This window comes from Ascidiella aspersa, chromosome 7 (genome assembly GCF_963924565.1).
Source record: "Ascidiella aspersa chromosome 7, kaAscAspe10.2, whole genome shotgun sequence".
Classification (NCBI taxonomy): domain Eukaryota; kingdom Metazoa; phylum Chordata; class Ascidiacea; order Phlebobranchia; family Ascidiidae; genus Ascidiella; species Ascidiella aspersa.
In genome coordinates, this window is record NC_139453.1 from 26998033 (window position 1) to 27022322 (window position 24290).

Genomic DNA, 24290 nt, shown 5'->3' on the forward strand with positions numbered 1-24290 from the left:
CACGTTTTTTCTTCGTTTTTCTTCTGCCCCAAACCGCCTATGCCGTTTCGCCTCTTTTATCGTCGACGGCCTTGCAATCAAAAATGGCGTCCGTTTTCTTCTTCCGTCGACGACCTTCAAGTGAGACCGTAAGACGTCGTGCGTTTTAGGCCAGATCAAAATGCGCCACGCTTTTTGCTGCTTTTCGAAACTTGCCCCGCACTAGAAACCATAGTTGAATAAGTTGCTACGCTTACTTGCGCCTAGTTAGTACGGAATTATACAGTTTTTAGAGCAAATCGTATATTTCTGACCAAAATAGCAAAAAAGATTCAAGGGCTACCGCCAGAAATTGTAGATGTTTCGTTAGTTAATTAATTCACTGCGCAAAATTACTTACTGGTGTTGATATTTCGTTCTATAAAGCAATTTCGCAAATAAACTCATGCTTTCTACAGTTTGAGTAAAAAATCGATTCTGAACTCGCGCACATTTTAACCTAATATAAAGTAATGTAGACTTGATAATACATTGGCGATAAACCATCATTTTGTGGCAACATTTTTCCTTTAGCTTTATCGCTTGGCTTGTTTTGTTTTTTAACTGGTGAGTTCTCGATGAAATGTGTTGATTTTAGCAATATTTTTGCCTGTTTTTGCTGGTCGTCGTCTTTGCGGGGTTACTGCAGGTCACGCGCGCGCCCGGGTTACTATATGTCAAGTTTGTCCCACCCGCCAGTCATTTGTATTTATTGTGCAATGGTACATTCGCTTTCAGACTTCTACCCGACTGGCAATTGTCAATTCAATATATAGTTCAGTGTGTTTTAAGCGCTCCGATTTTACCAAAAGAAAACCTATATGCCCTTTGTTTTTATTTTGAGATTGGGCGAAGGAAAGTAAGCCCAGTTGTAAAACCAAACGGCAAAGTCCTACTTTCTGCTAAGTTGCAGTAAATCGACTGATGTTCTACCCCAAAGAAAAACTCCTATTTTACTTCTCGTTTGTCGCAAGTTTCTCGAATGTTTTGTCGTTGTGTGACGTCATACTGTGTGCAATCGTGTCCTAAGTCTGAGGACAGCACAAAGGAATAATCTCAATGAACCCATCTTCTTATTGTTTTTTCCACCACACGGGCATGTCAAAATAGTTACAAGTTGCAATAGTATCGGTATTTAATTCGGGAAATTCCCGACTTGTGCGGTTATCCTACAACGACATTAAATTTAATTTTGACTAAAATTTTTTTTTTCTTACGATCTTTAGGGTTTCTAAGCTAAATATGGGGTTTTAGCAGTATTTTGTTTCGACAAACAACACTCTTTCTACTCGAAAGCGTTCGATATTTTCGGCTCAACTTTCTACAACTCAAAAGCTCCCTGAAGTCATCTGCAAGTTACCACAAGTTGCCGAAACACAAGCAGGTTGTGGTCGACTTCAGCTGGCGTTGTGCTCACTGTGTGTGAAGGCACGAAATACAGTATATTATTCTTAATATTCTTGTTATTCTTTTAAGTGTCGTCGTTTGTCGTTCTTTGCCCGTTTTCCGCGCATTTCTCTTTTTCCCCCCTGAAGGCAATAAAATGTCGCCGTCAATTCTCGATTTACTGATTTCTTTTTCAGTTTACAGCAGTTTTATCTTCAGCAACTAGGGCTTTTTTGCATACTTAATGATCTCTTGAATATCTAAACAACAGTATTTTAAACAAGTCCTTTTGAAATGACTTAAGTCCAAGTCATTATTAAAGCAAATCAACTTTCAAGTCAAATTATCAACATAAAAGTAAAACGTTAAAACGATTAAAATTGGTAAACTGGCCCGATTTATGAGCAAAGCGTCAACTAAAAAATAACAAACATTCAACATACAGCCAGGTGTTTTAAGTGCAAAACAAAGGGTCGTTTATTTGACGTTTTTTCAAGGCTTAGCATTAATTGATGGATGCAACGTTGATAATTGCGACGATAAATAAAACTAATTTACCTTTTTTTATGACAAGGACATAACTTGAAGTGGAATTGCTCTAATTATGGCTTGACTTGCGCAACTGATGACTTGGACTTGGACATGGCTTGGTATTCATACAAAAAAGACCTGACTTTGACCGAAGTTATTTTACAAATGACTTGACTGGGACTTAAGTCATTTTAAAATGACTTGCTTATAACACTGCACAATTCCAAGAACTATGTTTTGCAATCATGTTAGAAACACGATACAAAATTGGTAACACAAGCGAATTGCACGCCTTTCTTCTAAACATTTTGAAATCCATATGCTTTAAATACATGTCTAGCCCATGTAGAGCCACCTCACAAAGAGAGCAATTGCGACGCCGATGATTATCAGCGAGACGATCAGCTCCTTCTGGATGCGATGCATTATTTCGTTTTCTTTCCGAAACTCGGCCAGCAATGTACCTCCCTTGTTCTTGTGTGGAAAGTCGATTTCGGGTTTTGGCACACCCAGGAACTCGCACAGTGGCTCCCAGCCTTCTTGTACCCGATATTCCAGCAGGTTCTCCTTCGGCGCTGCCTGGAACAAAAATGTTTCGACTGTGTATCGAGTGCTGATTTGTGAGAGCTTGTGACTTGAACAACTAGATAATTCATGGGTACACTACGCACGGATCTGTGATGTAGCTTGATAATGAATTGCAAAGCCTAAAATGTCCTTGATTAGGACGTTTCGATACGAGCTTGTATCATCTTCAGTTGACGTGACTGAAGCGGCTAATTATAATTCTAATCCTGTGCTCAAACAAGCAAAAATGTCCGAAAAAGCGGCTAATTATAATTCAAATCTACTTATAATTTTACTAAAAATGCTAAGTTTTCCTACAAAGAAATTTCTCGTAGGCGAAAACAAATAGGCTACTTGAATTATAAGCTTTGGTCGAACCGACTTGTAGGTGATTTTTATAGTCCGAAAAGCATAACCTATGCTAAATAAAAAAAAGTAGCACAGGAAAATTTGCTTTTCACATTATTATGGGAATAAATTGCGATTTAAACTATAATTTTAAATTTTAGTTATGCTGCCCAAATATTTCCCTACAGGAAAAAAGGAAAGATCCCACTGCATTATAGATAAGACAAGGGAGCCTGTTTTCTCATCACTTAAAAAAATGTCATAAGCTACTGACACTTGAAGTTGTATGTGAAGTATACAAGTAGTTACCTCCTTTACCCAACGGTAATGCTTCCTGTACATTCTAATCATCGTTTCCTTGTTGTATAGGGTAAATGCCGACCAGGGAAACCACCCGGTGTCGCCAAACAGAGTAACTGAAATCGATCGAAATAAAATGAAGAATTCATAAACTTATAAATACGTTGGAGCTACTGTCAGGCATGATACACAAACGAAACGCTCTTCTAGTAGTTTCTGTGTTTTTTATCCGACATTTCGATTTTATATACAGCTGGTTTTAGACTAGAGAATGAAAAAAGGCACTTATATAAATGACGTCATTACTATCGTTAAACATAAAAAATTGTCAAATCGCAAATGTAGTAGCAGCGTATATATATATTTCGCCAGATAAACGTATATATTTCGCCGGCGAAGGCATTGTCAGTATATCTTAATTCGATTGAATGATAGATCTTTTAGGATATTTTAATAGTGAATTGCTAGCTTTGGTAGAGTTTTCTGCTGCAACTGATCAGGAATTAAGGTCGACATTTATCTTGCAAGGGCCAAAGTGATTTCCATTATTGCCTATTAATTGAAATATTCTTGGTTATTAGGCGGAAATTAAAAAAATAATTTATCTTAAACTTTGTATAAGAAAAACTCCTATTTTACTTCTCGTTTGTCGCAAGTTTCTCGAATGTTTTGTCGTTGTGTGACGTCATACTATGTGCAATCGTGCATGTCCGAAGTCTGAGGACAGCACAAAGGAATAATCTCAATGAACCCATGTTCTTTTTGGTTTTTCCACCACACGGGCATGTCAAAATAGTTACAAGTTGCAATAGTATCGGTATTTAATTCGGGAAATTCCCTACTTGTGCAGTTATCCTAAGGTCGACATTTATCTTGCAAGGGCCAAAGTGATTACCATTCATGGGCGCCCGCACGGGGGGGCAAGGGGGGGGCAAGCCCACCCTGGAATTTCAAAATGCGATTATTAGTATTTTTGTAAGTGTAATATGTATTACTTATATACTATCCATTGCCCCCCAGTAGCGTATCCAGGGGGGGAGGTTCTTACCCCCCCTTTTTGTAAGTGATATTATCGTTTTTTGTTCGTTTTTGTCATGGTTTAACAAACTGTTCGAAGCGGCGTGCTTTCAAGTAATTGGGTCACGCGTATTAATCTAATGCGAAACCAAAATCGAGCGCAAAACGCCGTTTTTCGTCTTTAGTTTGGTCGATCGTAAACGCTGGATAGTTTTGAGTGATTAGCAAGTGTGTATTTGACAATTGACAACGCTAAGTCAAGCCTTCTTTCTTTTTTTCTCGCTAAAAAAGGTCGAGTTATACGCCGTATGTTCCTCGCTGCTCGGTCTCTGCGCTAATAATACCCGATGTTGGTGTAACATCGACATTTGTTTAACTGAAGCAGATTCTTCTATGACGTCATACTATTACTGTTTTATGACGTCATAATCCATTAACGTCAGACGAAAAATAGGGAAATTCCCTAAGTTGAAAATTCAGGACCCCTTTTTTTGATTTTTGGTTACGCCCCTGATTGCCCCCCCCTGGAAAATTTTCTGCGGGCGCCCCTGTTACCATTATTACATATTAATATATTGTTGGTTATTAGGCGAACAAATCTAGGCACATTTGTTTAAATTAATTTGATATTGGAGAGGAACCGCTATCACCCGAATATTGGATGAAAACCGATTCTATAATTTGCTTGCTATGTAGTTTTTTGTCCTTTTTTAATTGAGTAATTGCCCATAAAATCAGAAAATCAGATTTTAGCAATTTGAATGGTTTAACGTTTGTTGGACTTGACTTGTTATTTATTGAAAAATACTTGACATAAAGTCTAGGTTTTTTACAAATAATTTTACTTGGATTAAGGTCAATTCAAAATGGCCTGTTTACAAGTTGCAACAACGGTCAGTTATCTATTTCGAAACCCGTGCGACTGTCAACTGAATCTTGCATTTTTTGTTCATCCTGGCGTAAACCGAAAACACTACAAAACCGCCCAGGAAACTCACAAGTGTGCAATCTGTATCTGAAGCAACGCCAGCCCGACAAAGTAAGAGTGAAGGCAAACTTGAGTTGAATATCGTCGCTCAGGTTTTTCCACTGGCTCACCATGCTCTTGTACCAAGACTCTTCGTCGCGCATTGTCAGAATTATCTGAAAATCACCAACGCGAATTAGTAATTTAATTAACTGTTGTTGTGTTAGTGCATTTTTAAACCTATTGCTTGCCTTGTATTAGACTTCAGCCGTAAGACCAAAACCGTAGAAAAACATCAAAGTCGGGATAAGACCAAAATAGGACTAATTCATATTTATTTTTTAATTTTTGAATCATGTTGTTATCCGCGAGCGTAAAATTATTAATCGGCCCCGTAGGGTAATCTTGGCATTTTATCAATCCTTTCACTTTGTAATCTTTTTTCCTACAAATATCACATAAACTGCAGTTGTATGTCGTTTTTTTTCGACTTGGCATTTACGGATGTAAACTGAAATCCCTATGATCAATAAATTGGATTTAAAAAGCTTCAAATATCACGAAATTCATTGCATATATTTCGGGGCTATTCGCCTTTTGGTAAAAAAGCAATATTTGCTTAAAAAATGATTTTTTCGCAAGGTCTAACAATATACTACAACCATATTTTCGAGTGTAATTTCGAAACTAGGACTGTTTTTTTTTGCCACAAAGTTGTTATTAACAAGCGTTAGTTGATCAAGACCAGGTTTTTTTTTAAGGTTTGGTTTGGGTGACCGCTAAGTAGTTTTAAGAGACCGCAAGTGTTTCATTTAAATACCAAAAAGTTGCACCAAAATTTGGGAAACCGCTGGAGAAATTTGGGGGACCGTTTCGGTCCCCCAAAACACCTTAAAAACACTGATCAAGACTATAGTTTATCTGTCAATTTGCCATTTCTGTAAAAACTCCAGGCATGATCTTATTTTGAGGGGCGCTTAGAAAGAACAAGAAAAACTTAACGGCTATGTGTTCGCAAACATACAGTACTTAAAGGTTCAGCGCTTGTCTCTTAAGCCAGGTGCAATTGGCTCGGCTTGGCGGCGGGAAATTTTTCGGCCAAAAAACTGAACGCTTATGTTTTTGCAAACATGTAGAGCTTGTAGGCTAGTATACTCAAGGGTTCGGATTTTGTGCTTCAAGCCCATCGTCCCTATACTCAGCTTTGCGTATAGGGAAAGGCCTCGGCTGAACAACTTAGCTGTTATGTTTTTTGCAAGCAAACAGCACTCAGAGATTCAACGCTTTTGTGTCATGAACCAGTAAATAAGTAAATCATTTTTGAGAAAACCAGACTCACCTTAGCGTCGGGAAAGGCCTCGGCCAGTTCCTGCCAGTAGAGGCAGCATGGAAAGTCGGTGACGGCGTCCACGTCCTTGTACTTCCTTCTCAGCACCTCGACCTCGGTTCCGCGCTGCTCGGCGTCCACCCACACGTCGGAAAAGTACCAGTAGTTTTCCAGCCAATCGTACACATCGTAGCCTAAAGCGGCCAGCGCTGCTCGCATCGTTTTCGTTCCCGTCTTGGGCATCCCGGCCACGATAACCTTCATTTCTGGCGCTTTGATGCTGTCTAGGACTTAACCTTTAAAGATAAAACACAGAGGGTCAGTACCGTTCATATTTTCTCTCATTAGGTGGCTTTACCCTGGGAGCGTTTTATAGACTAAGGGGCTGTCCAACTCAAACATGCCGGCTTGCTTCTTCCCGTGCCAAAGTTTCGTAATTATTTCTTTCTAATATTAAAAGCGATTTTTACTTAAAAAAACTTGCATTTACATATGAAAAACATTTGTTTATTTAATCAATCAAACCATATATAATTTACCAAACTGCTTCTTTACAAACGTTTGTTTTCAGCCAAATTCTGAAGATAGATTGGTACAAGGCTGTTAGCAGTGCAGTAGCAATGCGCATTACCGCATCAAAGTGTCGGTGAGCTAACTTTTGTTTCTTTACATCAAGCTATATAATTATGTGAAAGCCATCCTTCATTACAGTACATTGTTATAATATCAGAAGTGATTGTTAGTTGTCGTAATTGCCGCGATTGTTTTATAGCGTGATTAAACAATGGCAATTGGCTGAACAACAAGTTTAGTATATTCGATTGGCTTGCGTGCCATTTTTATTAGGTCGCGTGCCACGCGTGCCTCATGTTGGACACCCCTGGTCTAACCGAACCAGTCGATCAATTAAGATTTCAGGCAAGAAATGCCAGGCTAGAAATCTCGCTTGTGGTGACGTTCGAATTACTAAGTGCACTTAAGTCACTGTTTCTAAATGACTTGACTTAAGTATTTTGGTAATTTGACTAGTCTTGACTGAGTTCTTTCGGGCAAATGACATTGGTTAAACCTCTGAAGATAAAAGCAGCAGGTCATTTTTTTTAACTCATGTAATTCATGACTTTATTTTAAATAAGATGGTATGCCTTTACCTGCGCGACGCTTTAAAGACAAACCACAATTCAGTCACTTTTATACTCTTTTAATATGTCACTTTGTTGACTCCAGCAATCGAAGCAACCGTACGCGACACTTTTTTTTATCTAAATCACTTTTACTGTGTTACTTTTTCGATCATCGACGCTTTAACTTATTCAGAATAGTGACAAGACACAGGTTATTAGGTTATTCCTTGTAACTCCTTCATTTCTTCAATACTCTTTACCAAATGTTTTTTCTTCAGCTGCAGGATTGCCGTCTGATTTTCGTTAAAATGGCGAAAAATGCAAAAACATTTTTACTTGGTGACGCACAGTTATATATGTAATAGCAGAAACTGATAGATAGAACCACGTCGAAGGATATTTACTCTGCCTAAAGGAATGGTGCTTTCGTTCTATAATGTTTTTTTCAATACTTCTGTGCTTTTTTATTGTTTAATATATTTTTTATCCTTTTTTTTTTACTTCCCCCTTCCTTGATTCGTTGTAATCTCAAATTAATTTCCAGGGTAAATTTTTTAATGTCTTCCTTAATTAGATGTCATTACATTTTATTTGAGCCGCGCACAAGGGCGGGTCCGAGTTTTTTTTTTGTTGGGGAATGTTTTTCGAGATGACGCCGCATATTTACGCCATAAGTATATAAAAACAAAAAACAAATGATTGTTATCGGTCAAATTCTTCGCGCAAATGTACAAACGAAATCGGGTCTAAATACCAGTGGTGTAAAGACTTAAGTCAATGACTTAGCGAGTTACTGTTTTACAATTCCTTGACTTGACTTCAGCCGTTCGGACAAATGACACGGGTTGAAATAAAGTTTTTTTATTGAGCATTTTTAAAAGAGGGTTATTTATCTTAATTTTTCACATCAAACATTTTGCTTGCTATACATTGAGTTTGTGATATATTTTACTTGAGTTATTGCCAATAATTCGACGAGTTTGTCTGTTAACGTTTTGTTTCTAGGAAGTTGACTTGTTCTAATTGTGACTTGGACTGGGACTTGACTTGTTTGACTGCGACTTAAGTTATTTCAAAATGACATGTTTACAACACACATTCAGTGGAGCAAAGCTTCCGCGCAAAAAATTGTGTTTATATTGAAGCCAAACTTCCATTGTGACGAGACTGGTGACGTACAGTATTATTGATATTTTGATCTAATTTAGCAAACAACGATTAGACCTATCGACAAAAACAAACGTTTAAGAACCGCGTGGTTAGCCTACGATCACATATAAAGTGTGTAATAAAGAAACATTCAGGAACGTGATAACTTTTATCGTTTTTTTATGGTCTAAGTTGGCAAAATTGTTATTTGAATTATGCCTTTAAACTTACAATTATTAAAGAGTGCCATAGTACGCACGGCGCCTTTGGGCTGAAGAAGTTTTGTCAAATCGGGTCATATGTAAATAGCCATTTAAGATTATTTTTTTTGCAAAGCTTAACCATAGGCAAATATATAGATTTTCGCGAGACAATAGAACCGGGTCCACCAAACTTTTTTCACAAAGGACTAGATCAGTGGTTCTCAACAGCCGGTCCGCGTCAACTTTTCTGTCGGTCCGCCAAATATATTACAATTTTTAATCTCAATGGCAAAATGCAAGATGTTGAAAGCTGCTTGTCCATCAAATTTAAAACTTCGCCAGTTCTGTAATTTACAGCATTGTGACGTAACATAGAGTTAATGGTCTACTTTGGACTTTCTGGTACGTCACAATGCTGCAAGTGTTTTGCCAAATTGTACTCGTTCAAGTCTTAAACTTTAAGACTAGTTGAATGTGAAGAATTTCAATAGAACCACGTATAATACTTATGATATCAAAAATACAGCAGCAAATTGCTCATTAAATTTAAGTTTTGAAATTTTACCGGTCCGTAAGCTAAAAGGGTTGAGAACCACTGGACTAGATAACTCTTAAGGCCTGGACATTGCAGGACGGATATGATTTTTTGTTGAACTTTATTGAACTATTATTATCGTTAAACAAAGGAAATTTAAACAACTATGCAACAAAAGCTGGAGTGAGCCTCAATACATTGTTGCACAGTTTAACATTTCATTGCAATACAGTTTTAAAATGCATCTACCTTTTGTTTTACAAAGCGTTCTATTTTATCTAATGTGTTTTTTAGTGTTAGGGTCGAAACAATTTTTAAACTAAGAGAGTAATTAGTCCTGACGATGACTTGCTCTAATAATGACTTGATTGGGACTTGACTTGCGCAACTGATGACTTTGACTTGACTTTTTATTTTTTGTCTTAAATTTGCCTTTTTCACAAAATGACTGGGACTTAAAATGACTTGTTACAATACTGCTACGTTCAAACGAGAAAAGATTGTGATTTTATTAAATATGATTTCAAATTGATTAAAAGTAATTCTAGTTTGGGATTTTAATTCTTCGACGAAATTAAAAAGCCAAAAAATATCTTGCTGTCAAGCTTTACCCAAAGTTTAAATTTAAATTGATTTCTTGTATATTTCTTATCATAATTCATACCCTTCACTACCTTGTGCCAAAACCGAACTTATCCCATTGTGTTGGGTACGCCTTTTCTTTATAGTTGCTTACTTTTCATTATTATTGATAAATTATATCGAAAATTTTCAACTAGACTACAAAAACAAACTCACCAGTTCCGTGTGGTATTTTAAAGTTTTCACTGAACACCTTACAAAATCAATGGAAAAACATCAGAACATTCGATACTTTAAATAAGATCTTTTCTTCAGAAAACCGGTTTTATTCATGGGCCAGTAAGATGCAGACCAGGAAACTATTATTGCTGGTTCGTGTACTGTACGTCCAGTTGCTCACGTTTATTTACGTACGTGGGACTAGGAGACTGTATTTAACTGGGTCGGATTTGTCACTGCCTTGTTGTCTCGGCATGACGCTTTTTTATCCGAAGTTATGTAAATGCCGCACATCGGAAATGGTAAAACGGCCAAACGCCATTTAGGCTGCACGACATAGGAATTGTCAACCACCGTTATAGTTAGAGCAGCGGTTCTCAACCAGTAGGCCATGGAAACTTTTTAGGTGGGCCACAGACCAATTTAAAAAAGCTAGATTTATTGAAGAAATTAGTTTCATTTGTGTCACTACAACTAATTCCACAGGAATAATGGCTTGTTATGTAAATGAAACGTAAATTTATTGTTCAGAAGCAAGTACCTCACTAATGCACGGTTGAATACATAATCTGTTTTGATATATGCTTCGCCATTTTTTGTTCTAAACCTTTTTTATAGTTTGTTCTTTCATAAAAAATTATCGGGCCACAGAATTTTTGTGCAGCGAAAATGGGCCACGAAAGAAATAAGATTGAGAATCACTGGGTTAGAACAACCTTCATACTGAAAGAGATCTAAGAACCTTGGTCGAGTCAAAAATGGTTACAGATAAACTGTAAAAGTTTACAAACATAGAAACTGTATAGGAAATATTTTAGGAAAATTTAAACTAGCTTTTAAAATATTTGCCTGAAAGTAATGTTTAAATAAAAAAAATATTACTTTTTGAGTTATACTATTAATTGTACTGTTTTGTTTTGGATATAGAAGATCCATGTAAATCCGGCATGTTGTTCTAACACATGTTTTTTTTATTTCATCGCAGTTCATCTGCTACGAAACATTGTTCGTCGCGCACAAATGACGCGCCAGCAGAAAAAAAAACAGCAAAATAACGTTACCGTGAAACGATATTATGACATGAAGAGATATTACTGTGAAGTCGTGGTTATTAAATCTCTAACCAACAAATCAACCATGCCTCATGTATTGTCTCAAAACACAATCAATAACCCATTTCAATAACACCCTGCTGTTCCACTTAAAAATACATTTTTAAAGATGTTTAGAGGCTTTAATGCGGGTTAGGGCTATTGGGTCAATTAGTATCCAGAGAGAAATTGCTTTATGAACTTTCTAGCAAATCACTTGCCATTGGGTATCGGCTATGATCCGAAATTATTGGACATTTCTACTTATAAACATGCTTGTGAAATTTCGCGGTTGTTTAAAGACCTCAAAGTACCTTTACAACTGTTGTTTAGTCATTACAAAAACACAGTTTTTCACAGAAGGTCTTACAAAGTGAGAAGACAAAATCAATAAAAGCCCAAGGCGCTTCCCAGCTTATAAAAACCGATCGCAGCGAGTCCAACAAGACAAAACAGTGAAAAGTAGAGTTCCCTTTGCATTCGTTTCATGATCTCGTTCTCCCGGCGCATTTCCGTTATCGCGCTCGCCCCCTTGTTCTTGTGCGGGAATTCCCCTGGGGGCGTATCGACCCCCAGGAACCGACAGAGCGGGCCCCAGCCCTCCGAGACTTGGTACATCAACAGTTGCTCCGGCGGGCAGTTCTGTGCAATAAAGGGCTACGTTAGACTATATACCAGTTTTGAAACAAGTTATTTTGAAAAGACTTAAGTCCAATTCAAGTCATTTTAAAATGACTTAAGTCCAAGTCAAGTCATTTTGAAATGACTTAAGTCCAAATTAAGTCATTTAAAAAAAATAAGATGTCAAATACCAGTTCAACTGAAAAAAAAAACAGCAAAACAGAATAAGTAGCAATCTAATGGCTTTACGCGCAATACTAGAGATAAGTAGCTTAATTTGAGAATAAAATGGTAAATTAAAACACTTAATTTGAACTAAAATCATTTAACTCAATGAACAAAGGCCAGGTCAAGTCATTTTACCAAAACGACCTTAGACAAGTCAAGTCATTTGAAAGTCATTGACTGTCATTACAACACTACTCCATTGGTCGTTAAATTTTTACGGTTTGTCGTTCAAGTGTTTTTGAATAAATAACAAGTCAAGTCCCAGTTCAAGTCACCAGCGTCCCAAGTCAAGTCATAATTAGGGCAAGTCAACTTCAAGTAAAGTCCTTGTCATACAAATCAAAACGTTAAACTATTAAAATTGGTTAACATATTTATGTCAAATTTAGCCCGAAAAGCAATTTGCTTGCTATAAATGCGTTTGTGTTGCTTTCTAGTTGATACTTTACTCATTCACGAACGAGTTTACCAATTTTAATGGTTTAACGTTTTGTTTTTGTGCCAATTACTTGACTTGGAATTGACTTACTATAATAATGACTTGACTCGGACTTCACTTGGGCAATTGGTGACTTGGACCTGACTTGTTATTATGCTGTAAAAGACTTGTAGGACTTAAGTTTTAAATGACTTGACTAACACTTATTTCAAAATGACTTATTTACAGCACTGCTGTTTAAAACGTAAAGTCACAAAAAATAGTAAGTTAAAACTCTTAAAGCAATTAAACAAAGCGCTTTGACATTTTGACATAAAAGTAAGAAAGCATAACCACTTCTTGTTTATACGACTTTCCAAACCTGTAGTAAATATTTGTTGTGCTTTCGGTATATTTTCTTCATTGCTTCTTCTTTATAGTAGGTGATATTAGACCAAGGCCATTGTCCTTCGTTGCCAAGAAATTTAACTTAAAATATAAAAACATACATCTACGTTAGTTAAAGGTTTTTAAGTAAACTTAAGGTTTTAAAAATGTTTTAATTATTTAAACTTGAAGTAGCTTAAATAGGAACTGCACGTTAGCATAACGTTTAATTTCTGTAATATACATGCCTGTTAACAACAATTCCAAAAATGAAGTAGCTTAGATAGGAACTGTTGTGTAAATATTTTAGTTTATAAAAAGCACTTCATTTTGTAATTGTTTTTAACAGGCATGTATATAACAGAAATTAAACGTTATGCTAACGTGTTTGTGCGGTTTTTGTCATGTTGAAGATTTCCCAAACACAAAAAATACCTTTATACATTTAAGTAATGAATTTATATAGAATACCTTGGAAAGAAACTTAAATTTCTGTTTAAGATCTAACTTGAGTTCTAGTTCAGTATGCTAAAATACAACAAAAAATACCCATTAAGAAACAGCTTAAAGACTTGAACAAACTTAACTTACAGTCGTAGAATCTAAACCTGTGGCATCTCCACCCAGAATAAGTCAAGGACAGCATAAGTTTCAGGAGGAGATCTTCGTTAAGACTCGTCAGCTGATTGACACGACTTCTGTGCCAAGCGTCCTCGTCACGAATAGTCAGAATTACCTTCAAGTTTTTGACAACTACAGTTGATAATGTAAATAAAATATATATCCAAAATGATTTAAGTTAATGACTTGACTTGAGTGTGCACTAAAGTGGCTGTTTTGAACGACTTGACTGTTGTTTTGGTGACATCACTTGACTTGGGTAAAGCCTTATAGACAAATGACTTGACTTGGACTCAGTCTTGTGTTTTCCTTTATCTCAAGTTTTGCACGTAAAACCATTATTGTTTTTTTGTTATTTTTTAGTTGAATTATTGCTCGTAATCGAACGAGATTATCAAGTTTAATGATTTATCGTTTTTTTATTACGTTAGTGGTTTGACTTAAGAGATGACTTGCTCTAATATAATGACTTGACTTACGATTTTGTAAAAAGACCTAAAATTAAAGACTTAAGTTATTTTACATATGACTAGACTTGGACAAGGTATTTCAAAGTGACTTGTTTACAACACTGGTGTACAGAAACTGTAATCACTAACGGCTTATGTTTCACCGGATGACTTTGACAGACTAACCAAATGAGGTATGCAAGCAAGGCAGGCTAGAAAACAACTAACCTTCGTTGAGGTTCGAACGCACGACCTTGGTTATACCGGAACCGTCGCTTACCCAACTAAGCTATACACAGGCTCAGAGGTAGAATTGATAAACTTGTTAGGTTATAAGCAATGAGTTAGTACTGCAATAAAAAATACGAAAATCGCAAGTAAATTTTTTTGTGCTAAATTTACAGCAAATACCTAAATTGTATAAAAAATACTGAAAATAAAGCACTTCATTTCAACCGAAATTAATTGTCCAAAAGATTTCCTAATTTTGCCCCAAAAGCTTAAGTCAAATCAAGTCATATACAAACGGTGGCTTAAGTTACTACAGCACTGCATTGCTAATCAGTCATCAGTCAGGTTTTTAGCAGCGCGTTGCCGGTCGGACGCAGGTCCTTCTTGGTCCTCTTGGACGTTGGACAGTCCTAAGTAAGACGGCGTAGTCGGTTAGAAACAACCTGAGTCCAACTTCCGAGTCCGACTGCAGCCAAAAAAAAACCTGAGTCCCGAGTCCGACTCTGGCCAAATGTGCGATTAAGTTACGAGTCCGGATGCGGACCCACAGCCTTTATTTTATCCATTTACGTAACTAAGTTAAGGTAAATTTCAGCAATCCCCTCATAGGGTGTAGTGACGTGTCCATCTAATTAAATATTCGCCGTGACGTTATCTGAGTTGTGTCCCTTTTACCATTATTTGTTTCGCGGTAATTACTCTTACTCGCTACTCCTCTCTTTCTCTCTCTTCTTACTCTCACTCTCTCGCATGTGCCTTTCCGTCAACGCACTGGCAGTCTGACCTGGGCGCCTTCCGTGAGCAGTCACCCCTTGCTAATGCTAATACATCGGACTGATAAACAAGTAGTCTTTGGGTAGATGTAAAACCTCTGATAGGAATCTGATATAAGGAGTCATAGGGAACTAACAATAGTCCCAATAAACATACAAGATATCCCCAAACCGCTACAGGGGTGTCATATAGTTCACCCGCCACCAACACACGGTTGGAAAATATCCACCATATGCTATTCCGCCTTACAGTTTACGGTTGGCGGAAATATAAGTTTTTAAATTTTGCACATGATTTGGGAAGTGCTAAGTGGTCTTACTCGACTCCTGACTCCGACTCCGCAGCCCTGTTCTTAAGTTACCTTAGCGTCTGGAAAGGCTTCTAGAATCTCCTCCCAGTAATGATTGCAAGGGGAGTCGGTTACTGCGTCCACGTCTTCGTACATCCGCCGGAAGTCTTCAGCGGTTCCACCCTCTCTAATTATCCGCACCCAGTCGTCACCCAAGTACCAGCAATTCTCCAACCAGTCGTAAGTCTTGTAGCCGAGCAGATTGAGAGCCGCGCACATCGTTTTTGTGCCAGTCTTGGGCATACCGGCCACAATTACCTTCATAGCTACTAATGATTGTAACTGTATAGCAAAACCAGCTGTACTTTAGTAATTAGTGGCAAACCTATGAATACAAACATTGATAACGAAAATGTCTAAACCCAACAATACATTGCAAACTGCCGACGCGTTATTCCGGACAGTTTCGAGGTAATCTTTGATTGAGAGTTTTCAAGGTAGATTAGTAAACAACCAGAATAAGGTATACGCCGGCCTAAATATTCAACAAGAATTTTTAAGGTCTGAGTTTATCCGCTATTTAAAATAAAAATGAGGTAAAGGTATTACATCGCACTAACGAGCTTTTTATCAAATTTATCAATCCTCATTTATTGGATAATTCGCAAAAATGATGTTTTTCAGTTTAACTCACCGTCCACCAAGAGCCGCAGTCGTTTTACGGATTTTTTAAATGACATAAATGATCTTTACTTTTTGTTTAAGGTTTCAATAACTTTATATTCTGGTTGTTTACTAATTGTGGATCTGTAAGCATGTTATCATAAACGACAACTGGGTTTGCTAAGTTAAAATAGAATTCGTCGTCCTATATAAATGCGCTTGCGGCCAAAACAAATTCTCTGTTGTGTTCTGTGTGCAACAGACCGCACTCAAAGTTGAATCTAAAATCATTCAAGCATGACGCCGAACGCCTGCGGAAATTGCTGCGCTAGTTACTTTCAAATGTTGCAGTTCAGCAGTATAACAGAAAAAACGTGCACTAGCTGGCTCGTTCAAAAACTGTTGCATTTTGGCTGTACAGTGTACAAGCTTACGTAGCATAGATAACCGTGCAATTAGACGGATATACAAACATAGTGCTGCTGTGGAAAACCAGGTTTTGACAATACTTTATTTAGGGTAAATAAACAGCAAATCAGTGAACTTACTTACAGAAAAATCACCCCGTACGGGTGACAACCCGTTTCGAAATGGATACACCCCCTTTAGGGACTCCTGATGAAGTTAATTTGTCGCCTGCAATCCGCGTGAAACGAACACAGAAACAAAATTTGTATGTGAATATCGATTTGACAAAACACAGCGGGTAGTTTGTGTGACAGTTTAAGCAAAATGTTCGGCAAAACTAGTCATTGAGTGGCACTTTTCTCAAAAGCACTTCATAGCAAACTAATACTTCCAAGAACGCTGACCTGCCTTCACGACTATCTGCAATACAAGCCCCTGGCACTGGCCATTTTTGTTTTCTCCCTAAAGGCGACTGACCGACCGTGCATTCGTACTACCACGAAAAGTGAAGAGAGATTGTGACCTATAAAGGGGAAGTGGAAAAGTTGCCTCAACAGAAAAAGGCGTTTCAAGACGATAAATCTATAATTAAAACGTGAGTAACAATGAAGCACGATCACAATGAACTTAGGTTACTTAAAACAGAAACTAATTATTAGCTTCCTATTTATTTATTGACAAATCAATACCAGAAAAACTTATTTTTAGTATATACTTTGCCTGGTAACAACAGCATATCTATTAAAATAGTGACATTCAAAACAAACACAGTTTAGCATAATTTATTACTGTGCAATTGGAATAAATAAGTCGACAAGAAAAAGTACAGTATTGCGTGTTGAAATATCGGCAATATAATTGCTTGTTATGAGGTAGTTTTATGTAATGCCTGATGCTGAAGAAACGACCGTAACTTCGCGAGGCTACTTTGAAAGTGGGGTGCCAAGCCCGGAACAAAACCAGTATTTTTCCACAGCAGCCGATAAAGACTAAAAGTGCCCAGAGCAAAAAGACAAGTCAGTGATAGGTAAGCCTCCCTCTGGAGCCTTTTCATGATAGGGTTGTCCCGGCGCATTTCGTCCACCACGGAGCAACCCCGGTTCTTGTACGGGAATTCTTCTGGGGGCGTTTGGACCCCCAGGAACCGACAGAGTGGGCCCCAGCCCTCTGAGACTTGGTACACCAGCAGTTGATCCGGTGGGCAGTTCTGTAACACGTGTTTACAATGCGCTAGTGACTAAAATCAGTAAAAGCAGTTTTGTATGGACAATGATTTGACTTGACTTAAGTGCACCTAATGATTTGACTTACTGGCATTTACGTAACTATTTTTTTAATTATTTGACTTGACTTGACTTGAATCGTTTGGCAAAATAACTTCACTTGACTTAATCCTTTTGGGAAAAATACTTTGACTTGACAAATGACTTGGGTTGATATGAAGTGTTTTCAATGAGCATTTGTTTGTAAAATTGGGTTGATTATTATTTATGTAAAATTGATTTATTTATAGTTTTTGCACATAAAACAATTTGCTTGTTGTATATTGCGTTTTTTTATTATTTTTAGTTGAGCTATTGCTTATAATCGAACGAGTTTACCCATTTTTAATAGTTTAACGTATATTTTTTATGACAAGGACTTGCCTTGGAATTGACTTGCTCTAATTATGACTTGAGACTGGGACTTTTTTTCAGTTATTTTACAAATGACTTAACGGGACTTGAGTCATTTCAAAATGACTTGTTTACAACACTCCATAAATAAAACTCACCCAAACCATCTTTCTCATTTTAAGCCCAATGTTAGTTTTTTTCCGATTGTGAATATAACTCAGAACACAGATTTATATTTTGCACAAAACAATTCTTAAGTGATAAAATAGTTATTTGCCAATGCCCATATAAACACAAAAACTGAGTCCACTTTATTTAAAAAAAATCTGTGTACGGTAGAACACCAAAATTATTTCAACTATTTTCGCTAAAAAGGATGATGTAATTTCAGATTTTTGAATTTAAAATAGTGGTGAATATTCTTTAGACTTTCTTGTCTTATGAAAAAAAGACTCTTCCAATTACTAGTTTGATGATGTCTTATTTTGTGGATTTTTCTTAAGAACTTATAAATGCCTGACTTTGATTAGGAAAAGTCTAAAACATATTTGCTTTAATGTGGTCAAATTCAAATAGTATTTTGATGCCTTTATGATGGGCGTGAATGCGACTTTTGGCATTTTTTTTTTTTTTTTTTTTGTTTATCTCTTGAGTTTTACCGATTCGGGTAGGTATACGGAAATCGGTTAGATGTCCAAAATTGACTGGCTTGAATTGTTTAGAACCTGTCAACAAACTTTCTCTATTAGTGAGTGTAGCGACATTTACCTTTAGCAATTACGAACGTCGCTAATGCCATACCTTTTTCACGTTTTCGTTGTGCTTTCTATACTGCGCTATCATCATCTCATAGCTCATGGATGTGCCGCTTCGCCAAGGCAAACGCGACTTGTGGTTCGCAAGGGCAACTGGAGCATAAAAACAAATGTTTTTTGTGAGTGAAAAAAAACGCCAAAGTAAGGACGTGGTTTTGTTCAATATGACTTTATTTGTTATTATTACCACCAGAGTGTGGTAGATTTTATTTTTAGATTAGGATAATAAATGTATAACAAATGTAATACAACTATAGCTCTCGTTGCACGTTGCATGTAATAGATCAAGGTCATGGGATTTTCCAATTTTGTCGGACCGTAGGCGATTCCGAAAAAAAGTGAACTCATAGGTCTGTAAGTTTATGTCAACGGACAAGGGGTGTCCGATGCGTGGTATTTCTTCCTATACCGATGACGGATAGTTTTGGGAAAGTACCACCGATCCGATACCAGATGACGTCATTTCCATGATCAAATAAGCAATAGTGATTAAATTGGTCCGTGCAATCGCAATAGTTTTTAGGGTATTAAGTGCATTTCTCGTTTGGCTTAGGAAGCCTATTCACCTTCAGTTTGTAATGTAATATTTATTTGAAAATAACCTTTAAAAGTAGAAAAATCGTTGGATCGCAAAACAGGGCTGTAATGCACAAATTACTTTGGATTTTGGAGCATAATGGTTGGAGGTTGTAGTAAGACGTAATAAGAATATCAAAGCCCATACAGAAGTAGGTATCATTTTGGACGTTTCGAATAACTCTTTAACTATGTTGAAAATGAATAAAGAGTTATTCGAAACGTTCAAAATGATACCTACTTAGGATTTGGATTGGCAGCGATACTATCCTAGTATCGGAAGAGGCCCGATACTTCTTCTTGGTATCGGCTATAGGCTCCGATCCGATATTATCGGACATTCATATCAACGGGCATACATTTTGTCCAAAATATCAGGGATAAAATACACGTGTCTGGCAACCGATCGCATTAACACACACTTACTTACACGTGTGCATTCTGTATCTGTAGCTCCACAAGCCTGTGTAAGTGAAGCAGAAGGCAAACTTGAGGAACCAGTTGCTGTTTAAGCTTCTGGTTTGCTCCACTCGACTTCGACACCAAGCCTCTTCGTCTCGAACCGTGAGAATAACCTTAAAAGCAAGAAAGGTATTGGCAGTGTTGTAATGAGTTTAAGTTGACTTAAGCGCACTTAAAGCTTTGTTTTTAAATCATTTGACTTGACTTAATTAATTTGGACAAATGACTTGACTTAAGTCTTTTGGACAAATATATTAGGTTGCTATGAAGTGTTTTTATTTTATTTTATTTTTTTATAAAATTGTGTTATTTATCCTATTTTAAATGCAACAATCTGCATGCTGTATTTTGCGTTTTTGGCATTTTTTAAGTTGAGTTTTTGCTCATAATCAGACGAGTTTACAATTTTAATATCCTAACGTGTAATTTTTATGACAACGACTTGCCTTGGAATTGACTTGCTCCAGTTATGACGTGACCGGGACTTGACTTGTTATTTGTTCAAAAAGACTTGACTTCGACTTTAGTTATTTTACTTGACTTGGACGTAAGTCATTTCGAAATGACATGTTTACGTCACTGTCAGTTGGTTCTTTTAATTCGCTGTTATCTGGTTATGCTTTGCAAAAGAATTGTAAATACACGATTGGTCTCTTAAATTTGTAGTGAACAATAGTATACTGAATGGTTATATTATAATTTTGAACAAACAGGAAAAATTTAACAGAAATAGGCAAACTTTGTTGCACGCCAAACCTCACTGAAGAACTCCTTTTTTGTGTTATAATAAAGCTAAAAATCACAAATATATATTTTTTCGAACTAGCTGAACATTGCCCAAAGCACTATAGTCAGATAAAAATTTGACGATTAGAATTTGCGCTAAAAAAAAAACTAAAAACGGTGGTAAAAATAAACTTCAACATGCCTTAGCGTCGGGAAACGCTTCCAGCAGTAGCTCCCAATAGAAGAAAATTGGCGTATCAGTTACAGCGTCCACGCCTTCGTACATTCGCCTGAAGTCTTCAGCGGTCCCACCTTCGGTCATTATCCGCACCCAGTCGTCACCCAAGTACCAGCAATTCTCCAACCAGTCGTAAGTCTTGTAGCCGAGCAGATTGAGAGCCGCGCACATTGTTTTAGTGCCCGTCTTGGGCATTCCGACCACTATCACTTTCATGATTGCCGTAGCTTTTTACGCTTTGCATTTAAAATCAGGTAAAGATATACCCAAAAGTACCTTAGTGATAAAAGATTACCAAGTAAATTATACAGAAATATTTAAGATTCATAAATAGTCATTTAGAATTGGGAAAGGCAAAACAAGATCAAAATGATTCTTTGAAATATACTGTTCTGTTTCTTGTGCTCCACCCATTGGTATGCTGATTGTACTGGTTATTTCCCAAAACCTTATAAATAGCCTATATTGCAGTACACCCGAAGCAATTTACTGAACAAGAGGTCTGGTGGTGCGGTATATCTGCACAGTTGTGTACCTTAAAGCATCAGTTCATAAACTTTTTATTACGTCGAGTAAAGTCATGCGATTAAAAAAATTAAACTCGTGGCAAGTCTGTTAACAAACAGTGACTTAAGTCAAGTCCTTGACCTGGGGCATTACAACACTGACAGATAAAAAGTATCTCCAACACGAAAGCAACCTATCTGACTGCATAAAATTTAAAAGGTGTCGCTTTGCTTCCTTTTCTTTTATATTTTAGGTGATGTATGTTTAGCTGTTGCGCACTCTATTTATATCGCTTTGATTCTTCACTGCCGTCCTACTGTTTTATTTTTAACGCTTGGCAAGGCACTTTAGGATGTCTTCAGACTTTATTGAATTTTTTATACCTTGCACATCTTATTCAGTTTGTTCGTTTAAATGGCCAGAAATGGAGGAAACGTGTATATGATACTACATCCTGTAAATGTCGTAAACGTTTTTGCTACACAGGGGTCGAAAACCTTTATAGCTAAGGGAGTCACCAAAGCCAAGTATTCTTGGTTGCATTTCCATGAGAGCCATGTAATACTTTTTACATCTCGTTATAGGTTGAAAAAATAGCAATTTGAACAGGGCCATTTATTTTGGTCTCATTAAGATAGAACATACTAAGCACGAAAAAAAAATAGTTAAGTTTGCACAACTTTCATTACGAAGCCCCGTCGGAGAGCCTTTAGATATAAAGAGATTCCATCAGACGGAATAATGGTCCCCAAGTACAAATAGGATTCGCGCGAATCGATGAAAAATTTATTACTATGTGTGTTGAAAAACGGAAAAATAAAGTTAGGAAAGTGACCGTGGCCGCGTTAAGCTTTATTCAAATCATGCTGAGAAATGATAGCTTAGATTCATTTGCAAGTAAGATACTTTTATCAAAAGAGCCATTTTGCGTCATAAAAAGAGCCATATATGGCCCGCGAGCCATAGGTTCCCGACCCCTGTGCTACAACCTGGTTTACCAACTGCTGAGAACAAAAATAAGCACTCTGCTCTGTGATGACGTAGCAATTTACCGACCGTAGTTATTAAATGCAAGCGTTTAGGCGAGACTTCTAGAGAAACTTTTGGCTTTAAAAATTCGAACATCGGCAAATTTGTTTTTAAATACAGCACGAAAACGTGCTGGCGCTTACCCATTAGATATTATGTTCGGTTTGTAAGAACAACTGGTATGCCTAATCGGCAAGTGATAGAATTAATGTTAAATAAAGCTATTTATTACTCAGTTAAAGTGTCCGAATTGAACAAACGAATCACCTAATTTAAAAAATAAGCACTTTAGTATTTTCTAGGACACTGTAGTCAAAAACAAGCACAATTCTATAAACTAGGCCCGGAATGCTAACCCTGGCTATAAAACGTTTACTGTCCTTTGTTCCTGTCAGCTAACGTTATGTGATAAATTGACATGAAGGAATAAATAACATTTCCGCTGCAAAATGCATATATCAAAAGAAAGATTCCAATTTAAGGAGTAACACTGGGTTAACGAGCTCGGTATATGCTCTGCTGAAGGCTCACATCTCGGTCAATTTGATTTACACTAGCTTTTACTTATACAAACATTTTTTTACCAAAATGCTTTGAAAATCAAGCTTGTTAAGTACGAAAGAGCGGCGCTTTTTTCATTATAGGTTGTCTATGCTTGAAAACTGGATATTCGATTGACTGAAAATAAATAGGGCTTTACAGTTAACGTTTTTTTACAAAACAATTGCTGCAACAACTTTTGCTGTCGCTTCAGAACCGGTCCGAACCTAGCTGCAACGCCTCTCACAATGTTCTGTGCTACTAAACGTGCACATTGCGTTCTGTATATTTGGCGTACGTAAGCAACACAGGAAGTGCTGTTGTGACGCATTATTCGGTGTTGTTTAAATGAAAGGTGGTGGGGGCTTTCATAGTTTTGAGTAAAAAACAAACAACCAATCTTTTGTGTTTTAAAGGGGATAAGTGTTTTTCGTTAACCACCACGTTGTCCTTTTTTGCGAAACCGAGGTTTAGGCTCTCTTCATTTCTACAATTTTTTAATAAGCGGAAACAATAGGTTTTATTTGGTAGGCTTTAGGTTGGTAAAAATAATTTTCAAGACATATTTCTTATCATGGTAATGATATGTCGTACGGACTGCTTTACTTTAATTTTCACATTTTCAGCGGCTATTTTAAGCATTTTGTCAAAACATACACGTCCAGACAATTTGGACCTGGGAAACAATATTTCGTAACGCATTATTTTTCTTGCTTAAACAAGTTCCACCTGAAGCTAAACTAACAGCCGTTTTTTTGTTGGAAATGAAGCCGAGTCTTGCAAAAAAATCCTGCCTTTTTGCCATACTGATTCAAAGCTAGGTTTTTCCTTTCTTTTTTTTTTAAATTTACCAACTTTATCGCGAACTTGAACGTTTGCCAGTGATAAAAAAAGTTTATCTTTCGCTACAACTGCGCACATGATTGTCTAATTTGCCATTTTTCATTTTGTATAATACAGATATGGCACATTATGTGGATTTAACAATGGCCTACTCGGCACCATACAACTCGTTCTCGACCTCCAGTGTGTAAAGCTTTGATTTTAAGTTTCATAAACAAAAATGAAGTACCCTTTAAACTCGCCAACATACGGGAGAATAGATCCCAAACCAAGTCTGAACCCTGTTGTTTTTAATAATATCTAAACAGTAAGCTATGGAAGTAACATAACTGAGTTTGGATAACTAAAATGTCGAAATTCAATTAAAAAAGTCAATATATTTTGCACAAAAACACACTCTAAATGGAATGATTTCAATAAGTGTAACTTGTCGCCATAAAACTAAATCTTAATAATTTCTATACGCACTTTGGCCACGGTGAAGT

General features: G+C 36.9%; 3 protein-coding genes across 3 annotated transcripts; all 3 read right to left on the reverse strand.

The window, feature by feature from the left end:
- Positions 1-2271: 2271 nt before the first annotated feature.
- LOC146138742 (uncharacterized) lies at positions 2272-6725 on the reverse strand. The gene is made up of 4 exons (XM_083394668.1): positions 6474-6725; positions 5166-5310; positions 3160-3266; positions 2272-2514 (listed from the first exon to the last, which is right to left on the reverse strand). The coding sequence occupies exons 1-4, from the start codon at positions 6723-6725 to the stop codon at positions 2272-2274; spliced, it is 747 nt and encodes a 248-aa protein (XP_083250794.1).
- Positions 6726-11521: 4796 nt separating this feature from the next.
- On the reverse strand, positions 11522-15706 carry LOC146138743 (uncharacterized). The gene is made up of 4 exons (XM_083393372.1): positions 15455-15706; positions 13610-13754; positions 13014-13120; positions 11522-12006 (listed from the first exon to the last, which is right to left on the reverse strand). The coding sequence occupies exons 1-4, from the start codon at positions 15704-15706 to the stop codon at positions 11752-11754; spliced, it is 759 nt and encodes a 252-aa protein (XP_083249498.1). The 3' UTR covers positions 11522-11751.
- A 1612-nt stretch (positions 15707-17318) lies between these two features.
- LOC146138744 (uncharacterized) lies at positions 17319-21102 on the reverse strand. Its single transcript, XM_083394669.1, has 4 exons — positions 20851-21102; positions 19891-20035; positions 18871-18977; positions 17319-17660 (listed from the first exon to the last, which is right to left on the reverse strand). Exons 1-4 carry the CDS (start codon positions 21100-21102, stop codon positions 17319-17321), a joined length of 846 nt encoding a protein of 281 aa, XP_083250795.1.
- Positions 21103-24290: the final 3188 nt, after the last annotated feature.

Excerpts from the sequence above, each read along its gene's own strand:
- LOC146138742 (XM_083394668.1), bottom strand. The coding sequence starts at position 6,725 with ATGAAGGTTATCGTGGCCGGGATGCCCAAGACGGGAACGAAAACGATG. Across the intron at positions 3,267-5,165 it reads CAGATACAGATTGCACACTT|TTACTCTGTTTGGCGACACC; the intron begins GTGAGTTTCCTG and ends GATCGATTTCAG. Across the intron at positions 2,515-3,159 it reads ATTACCGTTGGGTAAAGGAG|GCAGCGCCGAAGGAGAACCT; the intron begins GTAACTACTTGT and ends TTTTTGTTCCAG.
- LOC146138743 (XM_083393372.1), bottom strand. The coding sequence starts at position 15,706 with ATGAAGGTAATTGTGGCCGGTATGCCCAAGACTGGCACAAAAACGATG. Across the intron at positions 13,755-15,454 it reads AAGCCTTTCCAGACGCTAAG|GTAATTCTGACTATTCGTGA; the intron begins GTAACTTAAGAA and ends AAAAACTTGAAG. Across the intron at positions 13,121-13,609 it reads CAGGTTTAGATTCTACGACT|TTAAATTTCTTGGCAACGAA; the intron begins GTAAGTTAAGTT and ends TTATATTTTAAG.
- LOC146138744 (XM_083394669.1), bottom strand. The coding sequence starts at position 21,102 with ATGAAAGTGATAGTGGTCGGAATGCCCAAGACGGGCACTAAAACAATG. Across the intron at positions 20,036-20,850 it reads AAGCGTTTCCCGACGCTAAG|GTTATTCTCACGGTTCGAGA; the intron begins GCATGTTGAAGT and ends CTTGCTTTTAAG. Across the intron at positions 17,661-18,870 it reads ACAACGAAAACGTGAAAAAG|AACTGCCCACCGGATCAACT; the intron begins GTATGGCATTAG and ends CACGTGTTACAG.